The 23,545-nt window shown below is 40.4% G+C and overlaps 1 protein-coding gene across 6 annotated transcripts in view; it reads right to left on the bottom strand.

The window, feature by feature from the left end:
* The window catches only part of zdhhc20b (zinc finger DHHC-type palmitoyltransferase 20b), a 116,698-nt gene that overhangs the window by 36,390 nt on the left and 56,763 nt on the right, over positions 1-23,545 (bottom strand). For all 6 annotated transcript variants that reach the window (XM_043691932.1, XM_043691931.1, XM_043691933.1 and 3 more), the window contains 3 exons: positions 23,127-23,196; positions 20,531-20,563; positions 6,785-6,905 (listed from right to left, as the gene is read on the bottom strand). In XM_043691932.1, coding sequence (XP_043547867.1) covers positions 6,785-6,905; positions 20,531-20,563; positions 23,127-23,196 — 224 coding nt within the window. The remainder of the gene's footprint in view (positions 1-6,784; positions 6,906-20,530; positions 20,564-23,126; positions 23,197-23,545) is intronic.

Genomic DNA, 23,545 nt, shown 5'->3' on the forward strand with positions numbered 1-23,545 from the left:
GCCGCAACATGACCTCCCAACTCCTGTACTCAATGCTCTGACCAATAAAGGAATGCCTTCTTCACTATTCTATCTCCTTGTGACTCCACTTTCAAGGAGTTATGAACCTGCACTCCAAGGTCTCTTTGTTCAACAACACTCCCTAGGACCTTATCATTAAGTGTATAAGTCTTGCTAAGATTTGCTTTCCCAAAATGCAGCATCTCACATTTATCTGAATTAAACCCCATCTGTCACTTCTCAGCCCATTGGCCCATCTGGTCAAGATCCTGTTGTAATCTGAGGTAACCCTCTTCGCTGTCCACTACACCTCCAATTTTGGTGGCATATGTAGACAGGCTGATGAGGGGAGAGGCCATTTTGGATTTGGTGCTCGGCAATGAGCCAGGACAGATGTCAGATCTCGCGGTGGGAGAAAACTTTGGTGACAGCGACCACAACTGCCTCATTTACCATAGCCTTGGAGAGGGAAAGGAACAGTTACCAAGGGAAGATATTTTATTGGGAAAAGGAAATTATGATGCTATCAGACAGGAATTGGGAACCACAGACTGGGAGCAATCGTTCCACAGGTACAGCAGATATGTGGAGACTGTTTAAAGAAGAGTTGTTGCGAATGATGCATGAATTTGTTCCTCTGAAACCAGTAAGAGGAGGTAAGATTAAGGAGCCTTGGATAACGAGAATAGAGGAGCTTCTTGTCAAAAGGAAGAGGCAGCTTACGTAAGATGGAGGGAGCAAGGATCCAGAACATTATTAGAGTATTACAGGCTTGCTAGAAAGGAGCTCAGAAATGGACTGAGGAGAGCCAGAAGGGGGCACAAAAATGGCTTGGCAGGAAGGATTAGGGAGAACCCAAAAGCATTTTACTCATATGTGAGGAATAAGAGAATGATCAGGGAGAAGGTAGGGCCAATCAGGAATAACGTAGGGAACTTATGTGTGGAGTCTGAGCAGATAGGAGAGCCTGAATGAGTTTTTTGTTTTGGTTTTCACGAAGGAAAGGGTCCTTGTTGTGAATGAGAACCTTGAGATGGGTTATAGGCTTGAACAGATCAAGACTGATGAAGTTGATGAGCTGGAAATTTTGGCAAACATTAAGATTGACAAGTCCCCAGGGCCAGACCAGATTTATCCTTGGCTGCTCCGGGAAGCAAGGAAAAAGGTTGCTAAGCGAAGATCTTTGCTTCCTCACTCTCCACGGGAGTCGTATCGGAAGATTGGAAGGAGGCAAATGCTCTTCCTCTTTTCAAGAAGAGCAATAGGGAAACCCCTGGCAATTACAGACCAGTCAGCCTTACGTTTGTGGTCAGCAAGGTTTTGGAAAGAATTCTGAGGGATAGGGTTTATGACTATTGGAAAGCACAGTGTGATTAAAGGCAGTCAACATAGCTTTGTGAGGGGCAGGTCGTGCCTCACAAATCTTAATGAGTTCTTTGAGGTGGTGACAAGACAGGTCGACGAAGGTCGAGCAGTGGAGGTGGTGTATATTAACTCCAGCAAGGCATTTGATAATGGTAGGCTCCTTCATAAAGTCAGGAGGTATGGGATACAGGGAGATTTGGCTGTCTGAATTCAGAATTGGTTGGCTGACAGAAGGCAGAGGGTAGGTTTTTTTTTGATTAGATTACATTACAGCGTGGAAACAGGCCCTTCGGCCCAACAAGTCCACACCGACCCGCCGAAGCGCAACCCACCCGGAAACCGGAGCACCTGGAGGAAACCCACGCAGACACGGGGAGAATGTGCAAACTCCACACAGTCAGTCGCCTGAGGCAGGAATTGAACCCAGATCTCAGGCGCTGTGAGGCAGCAGTGCTAACCACTGTGCCACCGTGCCGATGAAAGTATTCTGCCTGGAGGTCAGTGTTGAGTGGGGTCCCGCAGGGCTCTGTTCTTGGGCCTCTGCTCTTTGTCACTTTTATAAATGACTTGGATGAGGATGTTGAGGGGTGGGTTAGTAAATTTGCAGATGACACAAAGGTTGATGGTGCCGTTGATAATATCGAGGGCTATTGCAGGCTGGACCGCAACATAGACAGGAGGCAGAGCTGGGCTGAGAAATGGCAGATAGAGTTCACCTTGAATAAATGCGAAGTGATGCATGTTGGAAGGTCGAACTCGAATGCTGAATATAGGATTAAAGACAGGATTCTTGCCAGTGTGGAGGAACGAAGGGATCTTGGCATTCATGTACATAGATCCCTCAAAGTTGCCATCCAGGAGGATAAGGTTATTAAGAAAGCGTATGGTGCTTTGGCTTTCTTTAACAGGGGGATCGAGTTTAAGAGCTGCAAGGTTTCGTTGCAGCTCTACAAGTCCCTGGCGAGACCACACTTGGAATATTGTGTCCAGTTCTGGTCGCCCTATTATAGGAAAGATACGGAGGCTTTGGAGAGGGTGCAAAGAAGGTTCACCAGGATGCTGCCTGGAATGGAGGGCTTGTCTTACGAAGAGAGGTTGACCAAGCTTGGACTTTTTTTCTCTGGAGAGGAGGAAGAGAGGCGGCCTGATCGAGGTAATAAAGTAATGAGAGGCATGGATAGAGTCAATAGCCAGAGACTTTTCCCCAGAGCAGGATTGACTGCCACGAGGGGTCATAGCTTTAAGATTTAAGAGAAAGATATAGAGGGGACATCAGAGGAAGGTTCTTTATGCAGCAAGTTGTGAATACATGGAATGCATTGCCAGTGGTGGTGGTGGTGGTGGAAGCAGAGTCATTAGGGATATTTAAGCAAATGCTGGACATGCACATGGATAGCAGTGAATTCAGGGGTGCGCAGGTTAAGTTATTTTATTTTACATTAGGATTAATGTGTGGCACAATATTGTGGGTCAAAGGGCCTGTTCTGTGCTGTACTTTTCTATGTTCTATGAATTGCTATAAGCCAGGGGCTGTTAAGAAAGGAATTCCAGGATTTTGACCTAACAGCAAGATATTTCCAAGTCAGCATGTCGAGTGGTTTTGAAGAGAAATGATTACCTTGTCATTGTAGACTATCATTTTGACTACTGGGAGGTAAATCAACTGATTTTAATGATAACCATTGGGATTATGGCATTCCTGAGATTGTGATGTACAGGGATGGCCCTCTTCTCACAAGTGAATAATTCAGCTGGATTACAGGATTATGAAATTCAACACCACATCATCTCCACAGTAGGGCTTTTGCCCGAAACGTTGATTTTCCTGCTCCTCGGATGCTGCCTGACCTGCTGTGCTTTTCCACCGCCACTCTAATTTAGACTCTGATTTCCAGCATTTGCAGTCCTGGCTTTTGCCTCATGTCCACAGTAACCCAGTCAAATTTAAAATTTGATGTAGCAGAGAAAATACCAAAAATAATAAAATAAATCGAATTATCCAGCACAGGTGTACAGAAGGCAGACCTGAGCGGAGAAGTACCCCTACAGGACTGAATGGCCTGCTTTCACACTGTAGAGATTCTAGGCTAAGCACTACATGCAGCTCAGTGCTATTTCATTCAAATATGTGAACAGGAGAAATAATAATGGAAAAATGGCCCGAAACACTCCACAATTTTGCAGGCAATTTTCTATTTTGGAAAAACCTGAGGTAACCAATACTTGCTAGGAATTGTGTCAAACTTTTATATGAATCCCATAAAGCAGCGTCCCAAATATTTCAGTAAACAACAGTGACTTGTAAAAATCTTCCCAGAAAGTGATATAAATGAGATTCTCCTAACAATTCAGACATTTCAAAATTTAAAAAACATTTTAAAGTGCATGAATGGCAATTAGGTACTAAAATCTTGCTCACTCACTATATTTAGAGGACCAAATGTAAGTCAAACAATTTATACACCAAGATTTACAAAATCTTTCCTTTAAATACAGGCAACATCAGATAAACGCATACCTAATCAACTAATCTAGAACCATGTGCAGTTCCAATTTGTTCCATTGTTTGAAATGCTTGATTCAAAAAGGTTAAATGCAGGAGTGAGTTAGCACCTGCTTATCTTTAGGACTGGGTCCGTATCCAGATGCATGTTATGGGATGAAGATCTTTCTGCTGATTCCAAATAAAATGCAGTAACAGTTTACTTCAATTCCCACTGGAAACTAAAACAATCCAAAATTCAGTGGCAATATCCAATTTTAAGTATGATTAATACATCAAAACGATCATACTAGCATATTATGGTGCTCATTAATTTGGATCAAGATAAATTGTTGGAGAGGAGAGATTTAAATACATTCTATGCAAGACGTTGGAATGCCTAAAAGTATAAAGTATAAAAGTATAAAAGAAGTGTTTTTACAATCAACATCATCTTGGTGAACATTAAAATTGATCAGTATGGTTCAGATTGATCCATGACTAAACCAATGCAAACTATTACTTATCCAGTTGATTAATTATATTAAATACAGTAAATTCAGGGCCAGCAGTAAACATCAGGAGAAGAATTTATGTTAAATATACTTTTAGCACATGTTGTATCTGCACAACTTCTACATAATTAAATGGGTTAAATGAGAAATATTTGCCAATTAGCTATGTTAATCCGTTAATAGGTTATGCGTTTATCAGGTTGAACTGTGCAATCATGAAAGAAATCAATACTTGAGCTATAGTTTTAAAATTATGCTAAAATATACAAAGTAATTAAGCAAATTAGCATTTGGAAAACGGCAATAAAATTTTAAATACTGAACTGATTGTGGATGCTTGTTTGCTCGCTGAGCTGGAAGGTTCATTTTCAGACGTTTCATCACCATACTAGGTAACATCATCAGTGAGCCTTTGGATGAAGCACTGATAGCATGGCCCATTTCTCATTGCATGTCTCTGTTTGGCTTGTCCTAGGATGGATGTGTTGTCCCAGTTGATGTGACGTCCTTCCTCACCTGTACGTAAGGATACTAGTGAGACTAGGTCGTGTCCTTTTGTGGCTAGTTGATGTTCATGTATCCTGGTGGCTAGTTCTCTACTCGTTTGTCCAATGTAGTGTTTGTTACAGTTCTTGCAAGGTATCCATTACCTTGCATTCTTGCAAGGTATCCATTACCTTGCAAGCCAAACAGAGACATGCACAAGAATTCCTAGACGCATGGCATTCCAACTGGAACTCTATCAATAAACACATTGACTTGAATCTCATTTACCACCTCCTGAGAAAAAGAACAGGAAATCTTGCCATGACAGGAAATGGCATCACCAATCCAAGGAAACTTAAACACATAAATAGAAAGTGGGCCATGCCACCAGTGCTTCATCCGGAGGCTTACTGATAATGTTACTTAGTATGGTGATGAAACGTCTGAAAATGAACCTTCCAGCTCAGTGAGCAAACCGACATCCAGAACCTCAACCTGAGCTACAAATCTTCTCAAACTCACTAACTGAGCTGATTCAATCAATTTTGCAAACACAACAGAACCTTAAATATCCATGTTGCCACTAGCTGCAGGAAAAGTCTTACATAAGTTTGCAGCTGCATTCAACTACATTTGTTCTGAGAGGTGGTGTTCAGTTTTAAGCTCCCAATCTCCAAATGAAACAGCTGGACCTGATCAATGTTGCAACAGTATACCCACCAAACTGGGCTCTGGTGACACAGTGGTGGTGTTCCTGCCTTTGAGCCCGAAGACCCTGGTCCAAGTCCCATCTGCTTCAGATCATGTATCGTAACACACCTGAACAGGCTGTTTATGAAATTTCTATACCCCCCACCCAACCATGTCTGGTATTGGTTCTACATATTCACATCCAATCTAACAATTCCATTAACAGTCTCCACAGCACTTATTTCAGCAGAATTGCTGACTTTATGTAGCCTGTTTAAACACCAGCAAGTTGCATGGTTAAACAGTAAGGCTGTTTACATTTTAAATTTGACTGTTGCTTTTTGAACATTATAGGCTGCTGATTGTAGATTTGACCCATCACTAAACTCGGAGTCCCAGGTAATCTTCTGGGGTCATGGGTTCAAATCCCACCATGGCAGAAGTTTAAATTCAACAGAAATTTAGAATTGAGTATAATGATGACCATGAAGCCATCATTGATTGTCAAGAAAAACTCATCTGGTTCGTTAATGTCCTTTAAGGAAATAAACTGCTGTCCTAATCTGGTTTGGTTTACAAGTGACTATAAGACCTACAACAACTTGCTTGAGTTTTAACTGCATTCTGGGCAATAAATACTGGCCTAGCCAACCACGCCCACATTTCATGAACAAATATAAAAAATTGAATTGTGTGACAATAAACTACATTCAACAAACATTTCTGTTGTCCAGAAATCAACAGTTGGCACTAGAATCAAATTTAATAAACTAACTTTCTGAAAATGAAAAATGCTGGAGATCACAGCTCAGATGAGACATCTAGACTTGAAACGTTAGCTTGTTTTCTCTCCACAAATGCTGTCTGACCTGCTGTGATCTCCAGCATTTTTTGTTTTCAGTACAGATTCCAGCATCTTTAATAATTTGCCCCTATCTTGGGTCTTCGTTGACAACTTGCAAGGCAAGATGAACATGTCAGCAAGTTAAACAAAGTGTCTATTGCTAGAGAGAGCTAAGGTAAATATTGCTGGAGAGAATGCAAGAGGTAAAACAATCGATAATACAATTTAGGACTTTTGATTACTTACTAATCTTAATTTAGGGAAGGGCATTCTCTGTTACTATGGATAACTGGGGTTCCAATTACAGCTTATCAAGATTTCAAAGTTTTTTGGATATAAAAAACAACCTTCAAATATCTATCTTCTACAGAACATGCAATATCAAAATAAAAATGAACTTACTGTCCAAAACTTGATGAAGTACTGTAGCACAGTTGCCGCAATGAATAAACAATATAACAAAGAATATGCCAAAAAAAGCATAAAATATTTGTAGTTCGAAAATCCCACACAATTATTCACCCTAAAAGGAAACATTTGCTTGTTATTAGGTCATACAGAGTGCTTACATTCATCAGTTTACTACAAAATATTACAATAATAAATTACCACAGGTCTAAATAGTTTACATTAATTCATACTATAATCTCTGAACACAATAGGTCATGCTTGAGTTTGCAGGCTGAGACCAGTGGGATACTGAAAAATTCATTGTGTGTACCTCAGCTGTTCACAATCTTTATCAACAATTTGGTAGTGGGAACCATTTGTAATATTTCCAAGTTTACAGATTATACAAAACTTGTTGGAAAAGTCATTGCTTAGAATGCAAAGATGCTTCAAGATTTAGAGACGCTGAGTGAGCAGATAGGAGCATGACTGATGGAATATAATGTGGATACACGTAGGGTTATCTACTTTGGAAGAGGAAGCAAAGGTGCAGTGTTTCTTAAAGTTGGAAGTGTTGTCCAAAGGGATCTTGGAATCATCATTTAGAAGTCACTGAAACCAAGCATGCAGTTGCTGCAAGCAATTCAGAAGGTGAATGGCATGTTAACCTTTATTGCAATAGGATTTTAATGCAGGAGCAAAGAAGTTGCATTTTAGTTGTATTGAACATTGATGAGATTGCACTTGGTCTACGCAGTTCTAGTCATTTTGCATAAGGAAGGAAACACTTATCATAGAAGAAACGCATCAGACATTTACCAGTCTGATACATGGGGTAGTGGGACGGTGGCCCAGTGGTTAGCACTGCTGCCTAATAGCAGCAGGGACTCGGGTTTGATTTCAGTCTCGGGCTACTGCCTGTGTGCAGTTTGCACGTTCTCCCACAGTCTGTGTGGGTTTCCTCTGAGTGTTCTGGTATGCTCCCACAGTTCAAAAATGTGCAGGTCAGGTGAATTAGCCATGCCAAATTCCCCATAGTGTTTTGGGATGTGTAGGTTAGGTGCATTAGTCATGGGAATGCAGAGTTATAGGATAGGGCAATGAGTCTGGGTGTGTTACTCTTTGGGGGGGTGGTGGGATTCAGTGTGGACTTGTTGGGCCAAATGGTCTGTTTCCACATTGTGGGGATTCTAATTTCTATGAGCAGAGATTAATGATACTGTGATGGTATTCTCTGGAGTTTATATGAACGAGAGACAATCTATAGAAATTTTCAAAATTCTTAATGACAGAACAGTGCCGAAAAGACATTCGCTGAGCAGTGGTAATGGTAGGGGATTTTAACTTTCCAAACATAACCATAGTGTTAAGGATTTAGATGGAGAGGAATTTATTGTCTGTACAAGAAAATCTTCTGATTCAGTATGTGGTTGTACTGACTACAAAAGGCGCAAACCTTGACCTACTTTAGGCAAATAAGGCAGGGCAAGTAGGGAAGTACTTTGCTGCCAGTGACCATAATTCTGTTAGTTTTAAAATAGTGATGGAAAAGGATAGACAGAATCGAAAAGTTCAAGTTCTAAATTGGAGGAAGGCCAATTTTGATGGTTGCCACCCAGGTTGATAGTGCTATTGATTGGGTGTAGATGTTCATAGGTAAAGGGACAGCTGCAAAATTGGGATGCTGGGAAGCAGAATATTGTACACGAGAAGACTGAGATACGGGCTATTACACTAGAAAGGATTGAAGTTAGTAAGGAGGAGTTATCTGCTTTCACACATTCGAGAATTTATAAGTCCCCTCGGCGGGATGGGATTTATCCAAGGATTCTCTGGAAAGCTAGGGAGGAGATAGCAGCGTCTTTGTCCTTGATCTTTGCGTCGTCATTGTCTACAGGTTCAGTACCACAGGACTGGAGGATTGCAAATGTTGTGCCCTTGTTTAAGAAAGGCAGCAGAGATGACCCAGGTAATTATAGACCAGTGAGTCTTATGTCTGTTGTAGGAAAAGTTTTGGAAAGGATTATAAGAGATAGGATTTATAATCATCTAGCAAGCAACTATCTGATTGGACTTAGTCAACATGGTTTCATCAAGGGCAGGTCGTGTCTCATGTGAGTTTTTTGAGATGGCGACCAAGCATGTGGATGAGGGTATGACAGTTGACGTGGTGTACATGGACTTCAGTAAAGCCTTTGGTAAGGTGCCACATGGTAGGCTATTGGAGAAAATGTGGAGGCAAGGGATTGAAAACGATTTTAGCAGTTTGGATTAGAAACTGGCTTTCTGTAAGAAGGCAACGAGTGGTGGGTTGATACAAAATATTCAGCCTTAAGTCTGGTTACTAGTGGTATGCCACAAGGATCTGTTTTGGGACCACTGCTGTTTGTCATTTTTATAAATGACTTGGACGCAGATATAGGTGGATGGGTTAGCAACTTTGTAGATGACACTAAAGTCGGTGGAGTGGTGGACAGTTTGGAAGAACATTGAAGGTTGCAGGGAGATTTGGATAAATGGCAGAATTACGCCAAGAGGTGGAAAATGAAGTTCAATGCTGATAAATGTGAGGTGATTCACTTTGGGAAGAATAACAGGAAAGCAGAATACTGGGTCAATGGAAAGATTCTTGGTAGTGTGGATGTGCAGAGGGATCTTGGAGTCCATGTTCATAGATCCCTGAAAGTTGCCACCCAGGTTGATAATGCTGTTAAGGCGGCATACGGTGTGTTAGGTTTTATTGGTAGAGGGATTGAGTTCCGGAGCCGTGATGCCATGCTGCACCTGTACATAACACTAGTGTGGCCTCACTTGGAATATTGTGTGCAATTCTGGCTGCCCCCATTACAGGAAGGATGTGGAAGCATTGGAAAAGGTGCAGAGGAGATTTACCAGGATGTTGCCTGGTCTGGAGCAAAGGTCTTATGAGGCAAGGCTTAGGGACTTGGGTCTGTTCTCATTGGAGAGAAGGCAGCTAAGAGGGGATTTAATAGCGGCATAGAAGATGATCAGAGGACTAGATAGGATGGATATTGAGAGTCTTTTTCCTAGGATGGTGACGTCAGCTTATATGAGGGGGCATAGCTGCAAATTGAGGGGTGATACATTTAAGACAGATGTCAGAGGCAGGTTCGTTATTCGGAGAGTGGGAAGGGTGTGGAATGCCCTGTCTGTCAATGTAGTTAACTCAGCCACATTAGGGGCATTTAAACAGTCTTTGGATAAACATATGGATGATGATGGGCTAGCATAGGGGGATGGGCTTAGATTAATTTACAGGTGGGCACAAAATCAAGGGCTGAAGGGCCTGTTCTGCACTGTATTGTTCTATGTTCACGAATGAGATAATGAGAGTACAGAGACAGTATGTTCCTGTTAGGATGAAAGGCAAGGCTAGTAGGTGTAGGGAATGCTGGATGGCTAGAGAAATTGAAGTTCTGGTCAAGAAAAAGAAAGCAGGATATGTCACATATAAATAGCAGAAATTGAGTGAATCCTTAGATGAGGATAAAGGCAGTAGGAGTAAACTTAGGAGGGAAATTGGGAGGGCAAAAAGGGTTCATGAGATAGCTTTGGCAAATAGGATTAAGAAGAATCCAAAGGGATTTTATAAATATATTAAGGACAAAATGGTAACTATGGAGAGAACAGGACCTCTCAAAGATCAGCAAGGTAGCCTTTGTGTGAAGCTACAGGAGATGGGAGAGATACTAAACAAGTATTTTGCATCAGTGTTTACTGTGGAGAAGGACATGGAAGATAACAGAATGTGAGGAAATAGATGGTGACTTCTTGAAAAATGTGGTGCTGGATGTCTTAAAACACAAAGGAGGATAAATCCTCAGGACCCGATTAGATGTACCTTCAAACTCTGTGGGAAGCTAGGGAAGTGAATGCTGGGACCTTTGCTGAGATATGTGGATCATCAATAGTCACAAATGAAGTGCCGGACGACAGGAGATTGGCTATTGTGGTGCCACTATTTAATAAAGATGTTAAGGAAAAGCCAGGGAACTAGAGACCGGTGAGTGTGACATTGGTGCTGGGCAAGTTGTTGGAAGGAATCCTGAGGAACAGGATGTATATGTATTTGGATAGGCAAGGATTGATTAGGAATAGTCAACCTGGTTTTATCCAAGGGAAATCATGTCTCACAAACTTGATTGAGTTTTTTTTGAAGTAGTAACGAAGAGGATTGATGAGGGCAGAACAGTGGATGTGATCTACATGGACTTCAGTAAGGCGTTCAACAAGGTTCCTCATGGGAGACTGGTTAGCAAGGTTAGATCACATGGACTACAGGGTGAACTAGCCATTTGGATACAGAACTGGCTCAAAGGTAGAAGACAGAGGGTGGTGGAGGAGGATTGCCCTTTTCAGACTGGAAGCCTGTGACCAGTGGTGTGCCACAAGGATTGGTGCTGGGTCCACTGTTTTTCATCACTTATATACATGATTTGGATGTGAACATAGGAGGTATAATTTGTAAGTTTACAGATGACAAAAATTGGAGGTGTAGTGGACAGTGAAGAAAGTTACCTCAGATTAAAACGGGATCTTGATCAGATGGGCCAATGGGTCAAAGAGTGGCAGATGGAGGTTAATTTAGACAAATGTGAGGTGCTGTATTTTGAAAAGGCAAATCAAAACAGGACTTATACACTTAATGGTAAGGTCCTGGGGAATGTTGCTGAGACCTTGGAGTGCAGTTTCATAGTTCCTTGAAAGTGGAGTCTCAGGTCGATATGATAGTGAAGGCGGCTTTTAGTATGCATTCCTTTACTGGTCAGAGCACTGAGCATAGGAGTTGGGAGGTCATGTTGCAGCTGTACAGGACATCTGTCAGGCCACTTTTGGAATATTGTGTACATTTCTCGTCTTCCTCCTATAGGAAGGATGTTGTGCAGCTTGAAAGGGTTCAGAAAAGATTTACAAGGATGTTGCCAGGATTGGAGGGTTTGAGCTACAGGGAGAGGCTAAATAACCTGGGACTGTTTTCTCTGGGAGCGTCAAGAGGCTGAGGGCTGTCCTTACAGAGGTTTATAAAATCATGCGCAGCATGGATAGGTAAAATAGACAAAGTCTTTTTTCTCTGGGTTGTGGGAGTCCAGAACTAGTGGGCATAGGTTTAGGATGAGAAGAGAAAGATTTAAAAGGGGCCTAAGGGGCAACTTTTTCACGCAAAGGGTGGTGCGTGTATGGAGCAAGCAGAGTAACTGGTGGAAGCTGGCACAATTACAACATTTAAAAGTCTGCTGGATGGGTGTGAGAGTATGGAAAGGTTTAGAGGGATATGAGACAAGTGCTCACAAATGGAACTAGATTAATTTAGGATTTCTAGGTCAGCATGGATGAGTTGGACAGAAGGGTCTGTGTCCATGCTGTATAACTCTATGACACTATGGATCCAGAACCAGCAGACAGAAATGAAAGTATGAAATAGTATTAAAGGCAAGCCAATTAGGCCCAAGGTGAAAGGGTTGGTGTACCTTTGGAATTCGTGACACAAGGAGGCTGTGGAGGTTCAGTCACTAAATAGTTCAAGACAGAAATTAATAGTGTAGTTATTAATGCAGTCAAGAAATATGGAAATATTACAGGAATGTGGCAGTGAGGTCATTGATCAGTCATGTTCTGAAATGGTGGAACAGGCTCAAGGGGCTGATTGCCAGGAATATGGAACCGGAATAGGCCAGACGATTAAGTATTAATGAAATGTATAGGAATGGCAATGAGACCATTTTTACAAACACATTTTTTCTAAAAGAGGTATTTCATTTTAATTTGTTTTCCCATTTTACTCCACATTTTTTTAAAGCAAAAAGACCAGAGGTGGTCAGCATCAGTTTGAAGAGTGAGTGAAAGGAACATCCGGGTGCAGAGGGCTGGCAGTTCGAAATCGAAGCCTACTCTACTGTCGGGAAGAAACTAGTTTTTTGGTGATTAAGTCGTCAAGGTGTATTTTATTTCTAAGGATTAAATTAATACAGCAAATAGTAGTAAGGTTAAAAAATATTTAAAAATTAAACATAGTTGTAAAAATCATTCAAATTGTTAATTTTAAAAAAAATTAATGGATGGCAGAACAGATGATGTGTCACAGCTGCCACATGGGGGCTTGTGGATATCAGTTTGATACAGCGCAAATATTTCTATAGTAAAATATTTAAAAGCTCAAGCAGCTGCAACTGAGTTCAAGTTGTAAACACCAATGTACCGGGGGGAGGGGGAAGTTGCCTGGATATTTTGTTCCAGAAGGAAATCACACCTCTTTAGATAAAGTCTTCTGATTTGGTCAGGGGAAGGGGAGGCATAACTGAGTGAGAAGGATAATGGGACCTAGAGGACAGGAGTGTAGAAGCCTCAGTCTTTGCAATTGTCCAACATATTTGAGGTTCTTTCTGCCTCATTTGAATGAGAGAGAAGGCTGCAAAGTAAATGTAATGATACTAGAGGATAGTATATCGGGGAGCATATGCATGGTTCTGTGTAGGCAAAAGCACAAGTATGTTGTCTACCTGGTGCAAGCATTTGGGGTATCTGGCCGGGGCTGGACAATAAGCTGGATGGAGAGAATTCAGTTTTGTGGTTCATTTAGGTGTGTACGAATAACATAGGCAGGGCAAGGAAAGAGTTTCTACTTCAATAGTTTGAAGAGCGAGGCATCAAATTAAACAGCAAAACCTAAAAGATAATAACCAGAGCCATGTGTCAATTTACAAAGGACTAATTAGATTAGCAAAATTACTTTACCAGATTAAAGACTGGTGTGGGAGAAATGAGTTCCAGTTCATGGAATACTGGCATTAATTTAATGGGTTGTACCATTGAAATGGTTTGTAACCAGTGTTCTAGCAAACCATGTACAGTCATACTGCATGGAAACAAACCTTTCGGTCTAACTCTTCCTCAACAACCAGACATCCCATTCTGAACTAGTCTCATTTGCCAGTATTTGGCCCAAATCACTATAGCTCAGGAAGAGGAGAAGACTTTAATCTAAAGAGTAGTGGAGAGAGATCATGCTTGGGTCAATATAGGAAATCAAAGGGTACAGTCAAGACAGGAGTCAAATAATAATGTGGAAATGAAGATCACAGAGTCACACAGACATACAGCACAGCACAGAAACATAACCTTTGGTCCAACTCATGCATGCTGACCAGACATCCCAATCTGATCTCGTCCCATTTGCCAGTATTTAGGCCATATTCCTTCTTATTCTTCTATCTAGCCAGATGGCTTTTCAATGTTGTAACTGTACCCACCTCCACCACTTCCTTTGGCAGCTTGATCCATACACATTTCATCCTGTTTGTGAAAGCATTACCCCTCACCCTCTCACTTTAAACTCCTCCTACTCAGGAAAAAGACCTTGGTAAGGACAGCACGGTGGTTCAGTGGTTAGCACTGCTGCCTCGCAGCGCCAGGGACCCGGGTTCAATTCCCACCTCCGGCAACTGTCTGTGGTGAGTTTGCACATTCTCCCTGGGTCTGCGTGGGTTTCCTCCAGGTGCTCCGGTTTCCTCCCACAGTCCAAAGATGTGCAGGTTAGGTGAATTGGCCATGCTAAATTGCCCTTAATGTTAGGTGCATTAGTCAGGGGTGAACGTAGGGGAATGTGTCTGGGTGGGTTGCTCTTCGGAGGGTCAGTGTGGACTTATTGGACCTCAGGGCCTGTTTCCACACTGTAGGGAATTTAATCTAATCTAATCTAAATCTATTCACCCTATCTGTGCCACTGTCAATTTGCTAACCTCGAAAAGGTCATTCCTTAGCATCAGATGTCCAGGGAAACAAGCCCCAGTCTATTCAGCCTCTCCCAATAACTCAAATCCTCCAGTGCCGGCAGCATCCTTATAAATCTTTTCTGCACCCGCTCAAGTTTAACAACATCCTTCCTATAGCAGAGACACCAGAATTGTACGCAGTACTCTAGAAGATACCTCACCATTGTCCTGTACAAGCACAACATGACATTCCAATATCTATACTCAATGTTCTGATCAATGAAGGCAAGAATGCCAAACGTGTCCTTCAATACCCTGTCAAACTGCAACTTCACTTTCAAGGGACTATGCACCTGTATCCCTCAGTATCTTTATTTGGCAACACTCTTTGGGGTCTTACCATTAACTGTGTAAGTTCTGCCCTTGTTTGCCTTTTCAAAATGCAACACCTCACATTTATCTAAATTAAACTCTTGTCTGCCACTCCTCAACCCATTGGCCTTCTGATCAGGGTCCCATTGTACTGTGATAATCATCTTCACTGTCTACTACACCAACTATTTTAGTGTCATCAGCAAACTTACTAACCATATCTCCTATATTCACACCCAAATCATCAATACAAAATGACGAAAAGCAGTGGACCCAGCACCGATCCTTGGGGCACACAGTTTGTCGCAGGCCTCCAGTCCAAAAAGCAATTCTCTACCACCATGCTCTGTCTCCTACCTTCAAGGTACTTTTGTATCCAATTTGCTAGCTCCCTCTAGATCCCATGTGCTCTAACCTTACTAACCAGTCTAACAATACCTTGTTGAACGCTTTGCTGAAATCCATATAGGCAATGCCTACCTCTCTACCTTCAATCTTATTTGTCATCTCTTCAAAAAACTCCAAGTTAGTGAGACACAATTTCCCAAATACAAAGTGATAAGACGGTAGGTTTATTATCCCTGTCCTATCCAACAGTCACAGCGGGCGACACAATGGCTCAGTGGTCAGCACTGCTGCCTCACAGTGCCAGGGACCTGGGTTTGATTCCAAGCTTGCGCAACTGTCTGTGTGGAGTGTGCACATTCTCCCTGTGTCTGTGTGGGTTTCCTCCAGGTGCTCTGGTTTGCACCCACAGTCCAAAGATGTGCAGGTTAGGTGAACTGGCCATGTTAAATTGACCATAGTGTTCAGGTATCTGTGGGTTAGGTGCATAGGTAAATATAGGATAGTGGGAATGGGTCTGGGTGGGTTACTCTTCGGAGGGTCGGTATGGACTTGTTGGGCCAAATAGCCTGTTTCCACACAGTAGGGATTCTATGACATCTGGGTGTTACAAAGGTAACAAAAAGACGAAAGGCTCTGTATCTGAAAGTGTGTAGTATTCATAAAGTAAACAAAGTGATATCACATACTGAAGTAAATAATTGAAATATGACTGTGTCATGACAAGGAGAATAGGAAGCTAGGTAAAGATGGAAGGGAAACACTGTTGACCAAGGTTGGCATTGGTGCAATAGTTATAAATAACCCTGGGTCAGGAGATCAAGATGTAGAATTAGTTTGAATGGAGATGAGGAGTAGTAAAGGAACAAAATCACTAGAATGGGTGATCTACAGGCATCCTAAAAGTAATCACAATGTAAGACATAACAAACAAAAAGAAATATTTGGTACTTGTGATAATGAAGATAAAGCAACGAACGTCATCTACATGGATTTTAGCAGGGCATTTGACAAGGTCTAATTGCCAATCTAGTCAGCAAAAGTAGCCCATGGTAATGTGGTAAGTTAAACCCAAAATTGGCTCAGTTACAGAAAATAAAGGTAATGTTTCTGTATTTGAAAGTGGTTGCCAGTGGTATTCTAGAAGGCAGAGTGTTGGGCTCCTTGTTGTTTATAGTATATATCAATGTGGTATGGTGTGGACTTAACTGTTGTGTGAGAGATTTGAAAATTTACAGATGATATAAAAGTTGGCCAGGTAATTGAGATTAAAGAGAATGGTTGCCAACTACAGGATGACATCAATGGTTTGGATAATTGGGCAGGCAAGTGGTGACAAATTTGGTCTGAAGAAGTGAGAAGTCATGCATTTTGGGAGAGGAAACAAATCCTCCCCAGTGACAAATCAATAATAAATGTGAGGGCATTAGTAAGGCTCGAGCTGGCGGGAGACCTTGGACTGCATGTCTAAAGGTCCCTGAAGGTGGCAGTACAGGTAGATTAAGTGGAAAAGAGGCTATACGGAATGCTTCCCTTCACTGAATGAAATACTGAATACAAAAAAAGGTATGTAATGCTGGGACTATATCAGACACATATTAAGCCAGAGTTGGTGTTTTAAAACACTTTAGCTCACAACATTATAGAAAGAAGATAACTGCGCTAGAGAGAGATACAGAGATTTGCAAGAAGTCGACAGAATAATGAGGAGCTTAGATAGAATGGACTGAGAAGACTCATTTCCTCTAGTGGAGATGATTTGAGTCACAGATTTCAGATGACTGGTAGATGGATTAGAGGGGTCATGAGAAAAACAATTTCACTCAGTGTGTTGGGTGACTGGAATTCACTACCCAATTTGGTGGTTGAATTGAAAATCTTCAACTAATATAAAAGGAACCTGAATCTGCACCTGAAGCACAATCTGCAAGGGTTTGGACTAGGAGTTGAAAAGTAGGATAAAGTTTATTCAGCCAGCGAGACACAAATGGCTTCTTTCTATGATGCAACTTTTTTAAAAATGAAGTTATGCTTCTAAAAAGGAGATATATGCAGGGACGAAGTGAGCTTGGCTGAAGTAGTGAGGACTTTGCATCTGTCTTTACCAAAGAATAAGGTACTTTGATTCATTTATTGGCTCTTGGGATATGTACACGACTGACTAGGCCAGCTTTTTTTTTTCCTGTTTAGACTGGCATTTGGGACCTTGTCGAATCCATCCTTATTTGCCTTTCAGAAAGTGCTGAGGAGAAAGTGAGGTCTGCAAATGCTGGAGATCAGAGCTGGAAATGTGTTGCTGGAAAAGCGCAGCAGGTCAGGCAGCATCCAGGGAACAGGAGAATCGACGTTTCGGGCATAAGCCCTTCTTCAGGAATGCCCGAAACGTCGATTCTCCTGTTCCCTGGATGCTGCCTGACCTGCTGCGCTTTTCCAGCAACACATTTCCAGCCCGTTTCAGAAAGTGCTGGTGAGCTGCCTTTTTGAACCAGTGCAGTCCATCTAGTGTAGGTACAACCACATTGTTGTTCGGAAGGAGCTCTCGGTATTTTGACCGAGCAAAAGAATAGCAATTGCTCCAAGTCAGGTTCGTGTGCTGTTTGGAGGGAAACCTGCAGTTGTGGTGCTTCCATACATATGCTGCCCATGCCACAAGTTTGCAGAGGTCAGAACTTTGGAAATTGCTGTCATATTCATAGTGAACAAGCAGATAATTGAGCTACTGTTTTGAGGTAAACATTGATAAAGAGATATTAGACAGGTTGACTGCATTCAATAAGTGAGTGAGGAGTAGTAGTGGTGATATTTATTGAATACTGGGGTACCAGCGTACTTGAGGATTTCAAATGTTACCCTTTGGCTCAGACAACTGAGCAAGGGTAAACCAGTAGCTATAGGCCAGTTAAACCTTGATAGAAGAAAAGTTTTGAAAGGTCAATAATTGTATGCAGTTAACTTAGTGTGCAATCATTAAGGAAATCCAGCACAAACTTAATGGTAAATCATGTTTAACCAACTTGATGGAGTTTTTTTTTAAATGAAAGTAAAGACTTGAAGCAGTGTTTAAGAACTTCAAAAAGGCATTTGATAAAGGGTCAGATGATCGTCTTGCCAGAAAAGTTAAATCTTCGAGAATAAAAGGGATAGTTGCAACATTGGCTGAGTGACAAGAAACAGTATAGTGGTGAAAGGCTCTTTCTGACTGAAGACATGTGAACAATGGGTTGTACAGGATTCAGTACTACCATCACCATTTTTCCTTGACGTATAATATTATTATAGACTTGGGTTTGCAAGGCACAATTTCAAAATTTGCATATCACACAAAACCTGAAAAAAGTATTCTGTGAAAAGGATAGTGGTAAACTTCAAGAGAACAAAGACAGACCGGTGGAATGGTAAATGAAATTTCATAGAGAAAAGTGTGAAGTAGTACATTTTGGTAAAGGGGGAACCTGGGGAATGTATGTGCAGAAATTGTTGAAGGTGGTGGGGTAGGTTCAGAAATTGGCATAATTGGAGTCTTGGGCTTTATAAGTAGAGGCAGAGAGTACAAAATAAGGGAACACACCACCGTGATCCCATACCAACATTTCTGTCTCAGGCCGACTGCGGTGCTCCAGGGAAGCTCAATGCAAGCTGAAAGAACACTATCTTCTGTCCAAGTACATTCCAGTTTTCAAAACCTAACACTGAGTTTAACAATTTCAGAACGCTAGCAACCTCTTCCATGTTCATGATCCACCTCTACACCCTTAGGTTCTGTTTGTGTGGGTTGCTTCCAGCACAGCCAAACAATTTTCAACTATTTACACTTTTTGCTTTTTCTCTAGCATCCTACTCAGCATTTATCTCCCTCATGGTTTAATCAACAATAGCTATGTTTACCTCCTTTTTTTTTCTCTTTGTACCATCTCCACATCTTCTATTCACTCCTTTCCCAACCCCACTTCAGTCTTCAGCAAAATACCAATCTTTCTCAGCTATTTTCAATTCTAACGAAGAATCACTGGGGTTGAAACGTTAACTTTCTCGCTACAGATGCTGCAAGACCTGAGTTTTTCTAGGACTTTGTAACAAAAAACAAGTTTAGGATATTATATGACTATTAAAAATTTTGGGTGACTCTGAAATAATTCATTGCATCTAATTTTGAACACTGCACTTTAGAAAGAAGAGACAGCTTTAGAGATAGCGCAGGACAGGGTTACGTATAATTCCAGGGACGAGTGTCTTCAGCTAGAGAAACTGTTGCTCTTAGCACAAGAGCTGAGAACCAGGTAATTTTAAAGGTTACTGGGAAAAGAACCAACAGCAACACGAGGAAATCCTTTTTTATTTTTTTTGAGTGGTTGTGTACTGGGATGCAATATCTGAAAGCACATTGGAAACAAAAATAATCAGTGTTTTCAAAACGCAATTGGGCAAGCAATAAAACAGAAAAGATTTGTAAGCTACAGTTAAAGGACAAGTACTGGAACTAGCCAAATTCATCTTGCAGAGTTGGTATAAATATGATGTGGATATGTGTAAATGTATTCTGGGCATTCGTCTTGTAGGTGCATGAGCAAAACTTAGGAAAATCACCCCTAATTCCTGCTCCTTTCTCAAGACTTGACACCAGGTTTCTGCAACAAAAACAAAAATTGCTGGAAAATATCAGCAAGTCTGATAGCATCTGTGGAGAGAAACCAGAGTTAACATTTTGGGTCCTGTGACCATCTTCAGAAGGGTTTCTGCACCCTTACGGTCACATAAGAGGGAGAAAAGGGGAAACTCAGAACAGAAATTCAGATTGTCTACCATTACCCTGCTATAATATGCAGTACTCAAACATAACATTGCATTACAGTTTTACAAGTAATAATATAAAACAGCTCAGCTGCAGTTGTTGAAAAGTTAAAGTTAGACTTTCACAATGACAATATAAGCTCATGGATGACTACTCCTGTATTGAAAGCATCAGTGTATGGTTATTTTTGCAAGAACAAGGTGTATTCTCCCCTTGCTGTCAAGATATCATGTGATAACTATTGTTGATCAGCCTTAGCACTTTACACTAAATGCTGACAAGTTAGTTGATACATATTTATTTATAAACTATATATTTTAAAAGCTATATTTAACTTCATAGTCTCCCATTCAATGCTATATTTTCATTCAAGAAAAAAACAACTCAAGTTCTCTTCCCTCCCATGCACAATGTCAATCAATCTCTCTTCTGTGAAGGGAAACATTGCACTATTTCTTCAGTAGTTACTTTAAATAATAATTATAAAGTATGATGTAACTAAAATGTAAGATACAAACATACCAAGGACAATGATGATCCATTTTTAATACACACCTGTTAAAAAAAAAACAAAGTATTAACAGAAAACTAATCAAGTTTGTCCCAATGAGCCTTCAACTAAACTACACTAGCAAACAAATATACTCGATCTATTCTGAAACCAAGATTTGTGAAGATAGTGCAGTATCCCTGGAGAGGGAACCATAAATGGATTTCTGGCTTTTAGCTTAATTTGTAGTGATTCCCAGTGATCATTTTATTATTTTGATAATTTCTCAGTTGCACTCAATACTATATAGGCTTTGAGCATTTTCTTCTTTGAAAAGTTGAGATTGGTGCAAAATCAGATAAACCTCAAGAATTGTTTCTGAATTTGGAGAATATCTCCAACTACAGGGTTTAAATTATGTGCAGTATGTTGCAACAGTTGAAGTACATTACAAGACTTACTTAGTGGCATGATGTGATTCTCCTAAACAGTGCCAAATATGCCATCCAAACAGCCTTTCTTCCTCTTTTTCATATATTTCAAACATTAAGTACTACAATGCAAAACAATTAGGAAACGAGAACTTATATTTATATAATGTCCTTCATAATGTCCTACCATAGCACTTCTACAGTCAACCTTTCTGCACTGCAAGTTCCACAACAGTAATGAAATACATGACAAGCTCATCTGTTTTAGATCTTAGTCAACAACCTCATGATCATGACAACTTGTTTAAATACACACCAGCAATTGTAAACATTAACTTTAATGAGTGAATGACAGTTGAGATATGGTTGGACGTCCTTTGATTAGATCTTCAAAAGATTTTGAATGCATCTGTGATTGATTTTCTCCCATCAAACAGTTAGTCTAAATGCATAAGGGTACAAAGATATTTGTGAGTCAATCTATAACTCAATGTGTTGAAGTGATTAAAAGTGATGTTTTGAAGATTACTTTTAAGTAAATAGTTAGTGCAAGTATCTTCTGTATTGCTGCAATAATCTAATTACTGTAAGGATCGTGCTTATAACTATTTAATGCTCTTTTACCTTGTTATTGTCTAGTAAATTTGGTGTTTATTCAGAGTCAGAGTTTTAAGCAGTAAAATAGATATTCTGCTGTATTCCATAAACAAGGCTATCATGTGGTCACTTACAACCCGGTCATAAAGTCCGAGTATATCAGGATTGTTCCTTCAATCAATCCCTATGTCTAATCATATTTACCTCTTTGCTGAGCAGTAAAAGCATAACCTGGTTCATAGAGCTGGATTTGTGATATGACGACTAAGGACAATGAAATGCAACCTCAAAACTCAAGAATGGAACAGACAATTTTACAAGATATTACTTATCATTGTTTAGAAATAACTATTGTTAACAAGGTTGGGGGGGGGGGGGGGGGGGGAAGAGGAGAATAAAAGGCTAAAAACAATTTGTTAAATCCAAAATTCAGAAATCTAAAGCAGGGAAACATGCATTTTATATTTTAAAATATGTTACCAAAGAACTTGTCAAATAAAAACTGCTGCATATTTCACAAACTTTTTGATATGATTAAACATGTACACCCAATCCATAACATTTATGACTAGAATGTAAAGTTCAATATTTATGTACTGTACAGTTTAAAGGATTCTTACTTTTAAACATGACCATTTGGTATTTCCCTTAGTCATTAATACATCCCACAGAAGAAGTTATCTTAGTCTATCTTCCTTGCAAACTTAGCCTTATTTATACAACACGATTAAATACAGTATGCATCCTTTACATTAACCAGACTGCTAGAGTTTTGTGAAAAGATAAATATAAATGTTTTAGCCTGCAATTATAATGTTAAGTATCGTTCTATTACATTAATTATTTGTGTAATGTAAGTTCCCATTCTGATGGAACTTGTGTAGTTGGCGATCCAGTCAGCAATTGCATGCTTACTATTTGCATAAAACTAACTTACGGATACAAACTGTATGTGCAGTCTTTCCACTGCTCCTCAAATTATGGGAGACAGCAACAACTTTAATTTTAAACCATTAATTCTATGTGATGTTGTAGCTGAGACTTGCTGTGTGTTTCCTGTTCACTTTGCACTGCGCAGATTTGCATTACCTGACTAAATCTGAGATGCTCTAGCATCTCCTGCAAGCTAAGCCTATGAGCAGTAGTCAAAAATGAGTCTCTCATCCATAATATTGCAAGTTTTAGAATTCTTTGATCAGTATCTACTTTCCGAGATTTCTTTCACATTCAAGATCAGTCATGAAAATATATCCTTCTTTAAGATTACAATCCAAGCTAATTAACGAGCATAAAACGAACAGAAAGCAAGTCCCAGCCACGGCATTGTGAGTGTTGCCGAAGTACAGGACTATGAGAAAGAAGTGAGGCTGATTAAGGCTAGTGAGCACCTCTAATTGTCTAGTTTGGGAAGTTATCCAATAGTACGTTGGAGGCATACAGCTAACTACAATACTTTATACATTTTATAAGTTCTACCCAAACATAGTGTAGCAAGGTTAGCTTTAAAGAGATAGTAGAAAGAAAACTGATCGCTTCCACACAGTGCTCTTCTCAAAACAAAAACATGCCTGAACTCTCAAATGTAGAAAAATTAACTTACATGTCACAGGCAGAGCAGTGATGACATCGGTCAGGCTTAATTACTTGACAGCGATCACAATACCTGATGGCTGAAAAGAAGTAAAAGGCTGTTAGAATATGTAAAAAAAAGTTCAACAGATAAAGTGTGTTATGAATTTCAGGAGAATCAACTGCACCTTTCATATCTTCAAGCTCAAGGACCTAGGACATCAGATTCAATGGAGCACTAACACCTGCCAGTTCCTTCTAAGCCACATACTATCTTGACTTTGAAATATAACACCTTTCCTTCACTGTCACTGGATCAAAATACTATTGCTCCATTCCTAACTGGGCATGTACTTACATCCATGGACAGCAGTGGTTCAAGGAAGTAATTCCATCACCACATTCCCTTAGATATGAGAAAAAGCTGGTGTAGCCAGTGCTGCTCATGAA

The sequence above is a fragment of the Chiloscyllium plagiosum genome, chromosome 6, assembly GCF_004010195.1.
Source record: "Chiloscyllium plagiosum isolate BGI_BamShark_2017 chromosome 6, ASM401019v2, whole genome shotgun sequence".
Classification (NCBI taxonomy): Eukaryota; Metazoa; Chordata; class Chondrichthyes; order Orectolobiformes; family Hemiscylliidae; genus Chiloscyllium; species Chiloscyllium plagiosum.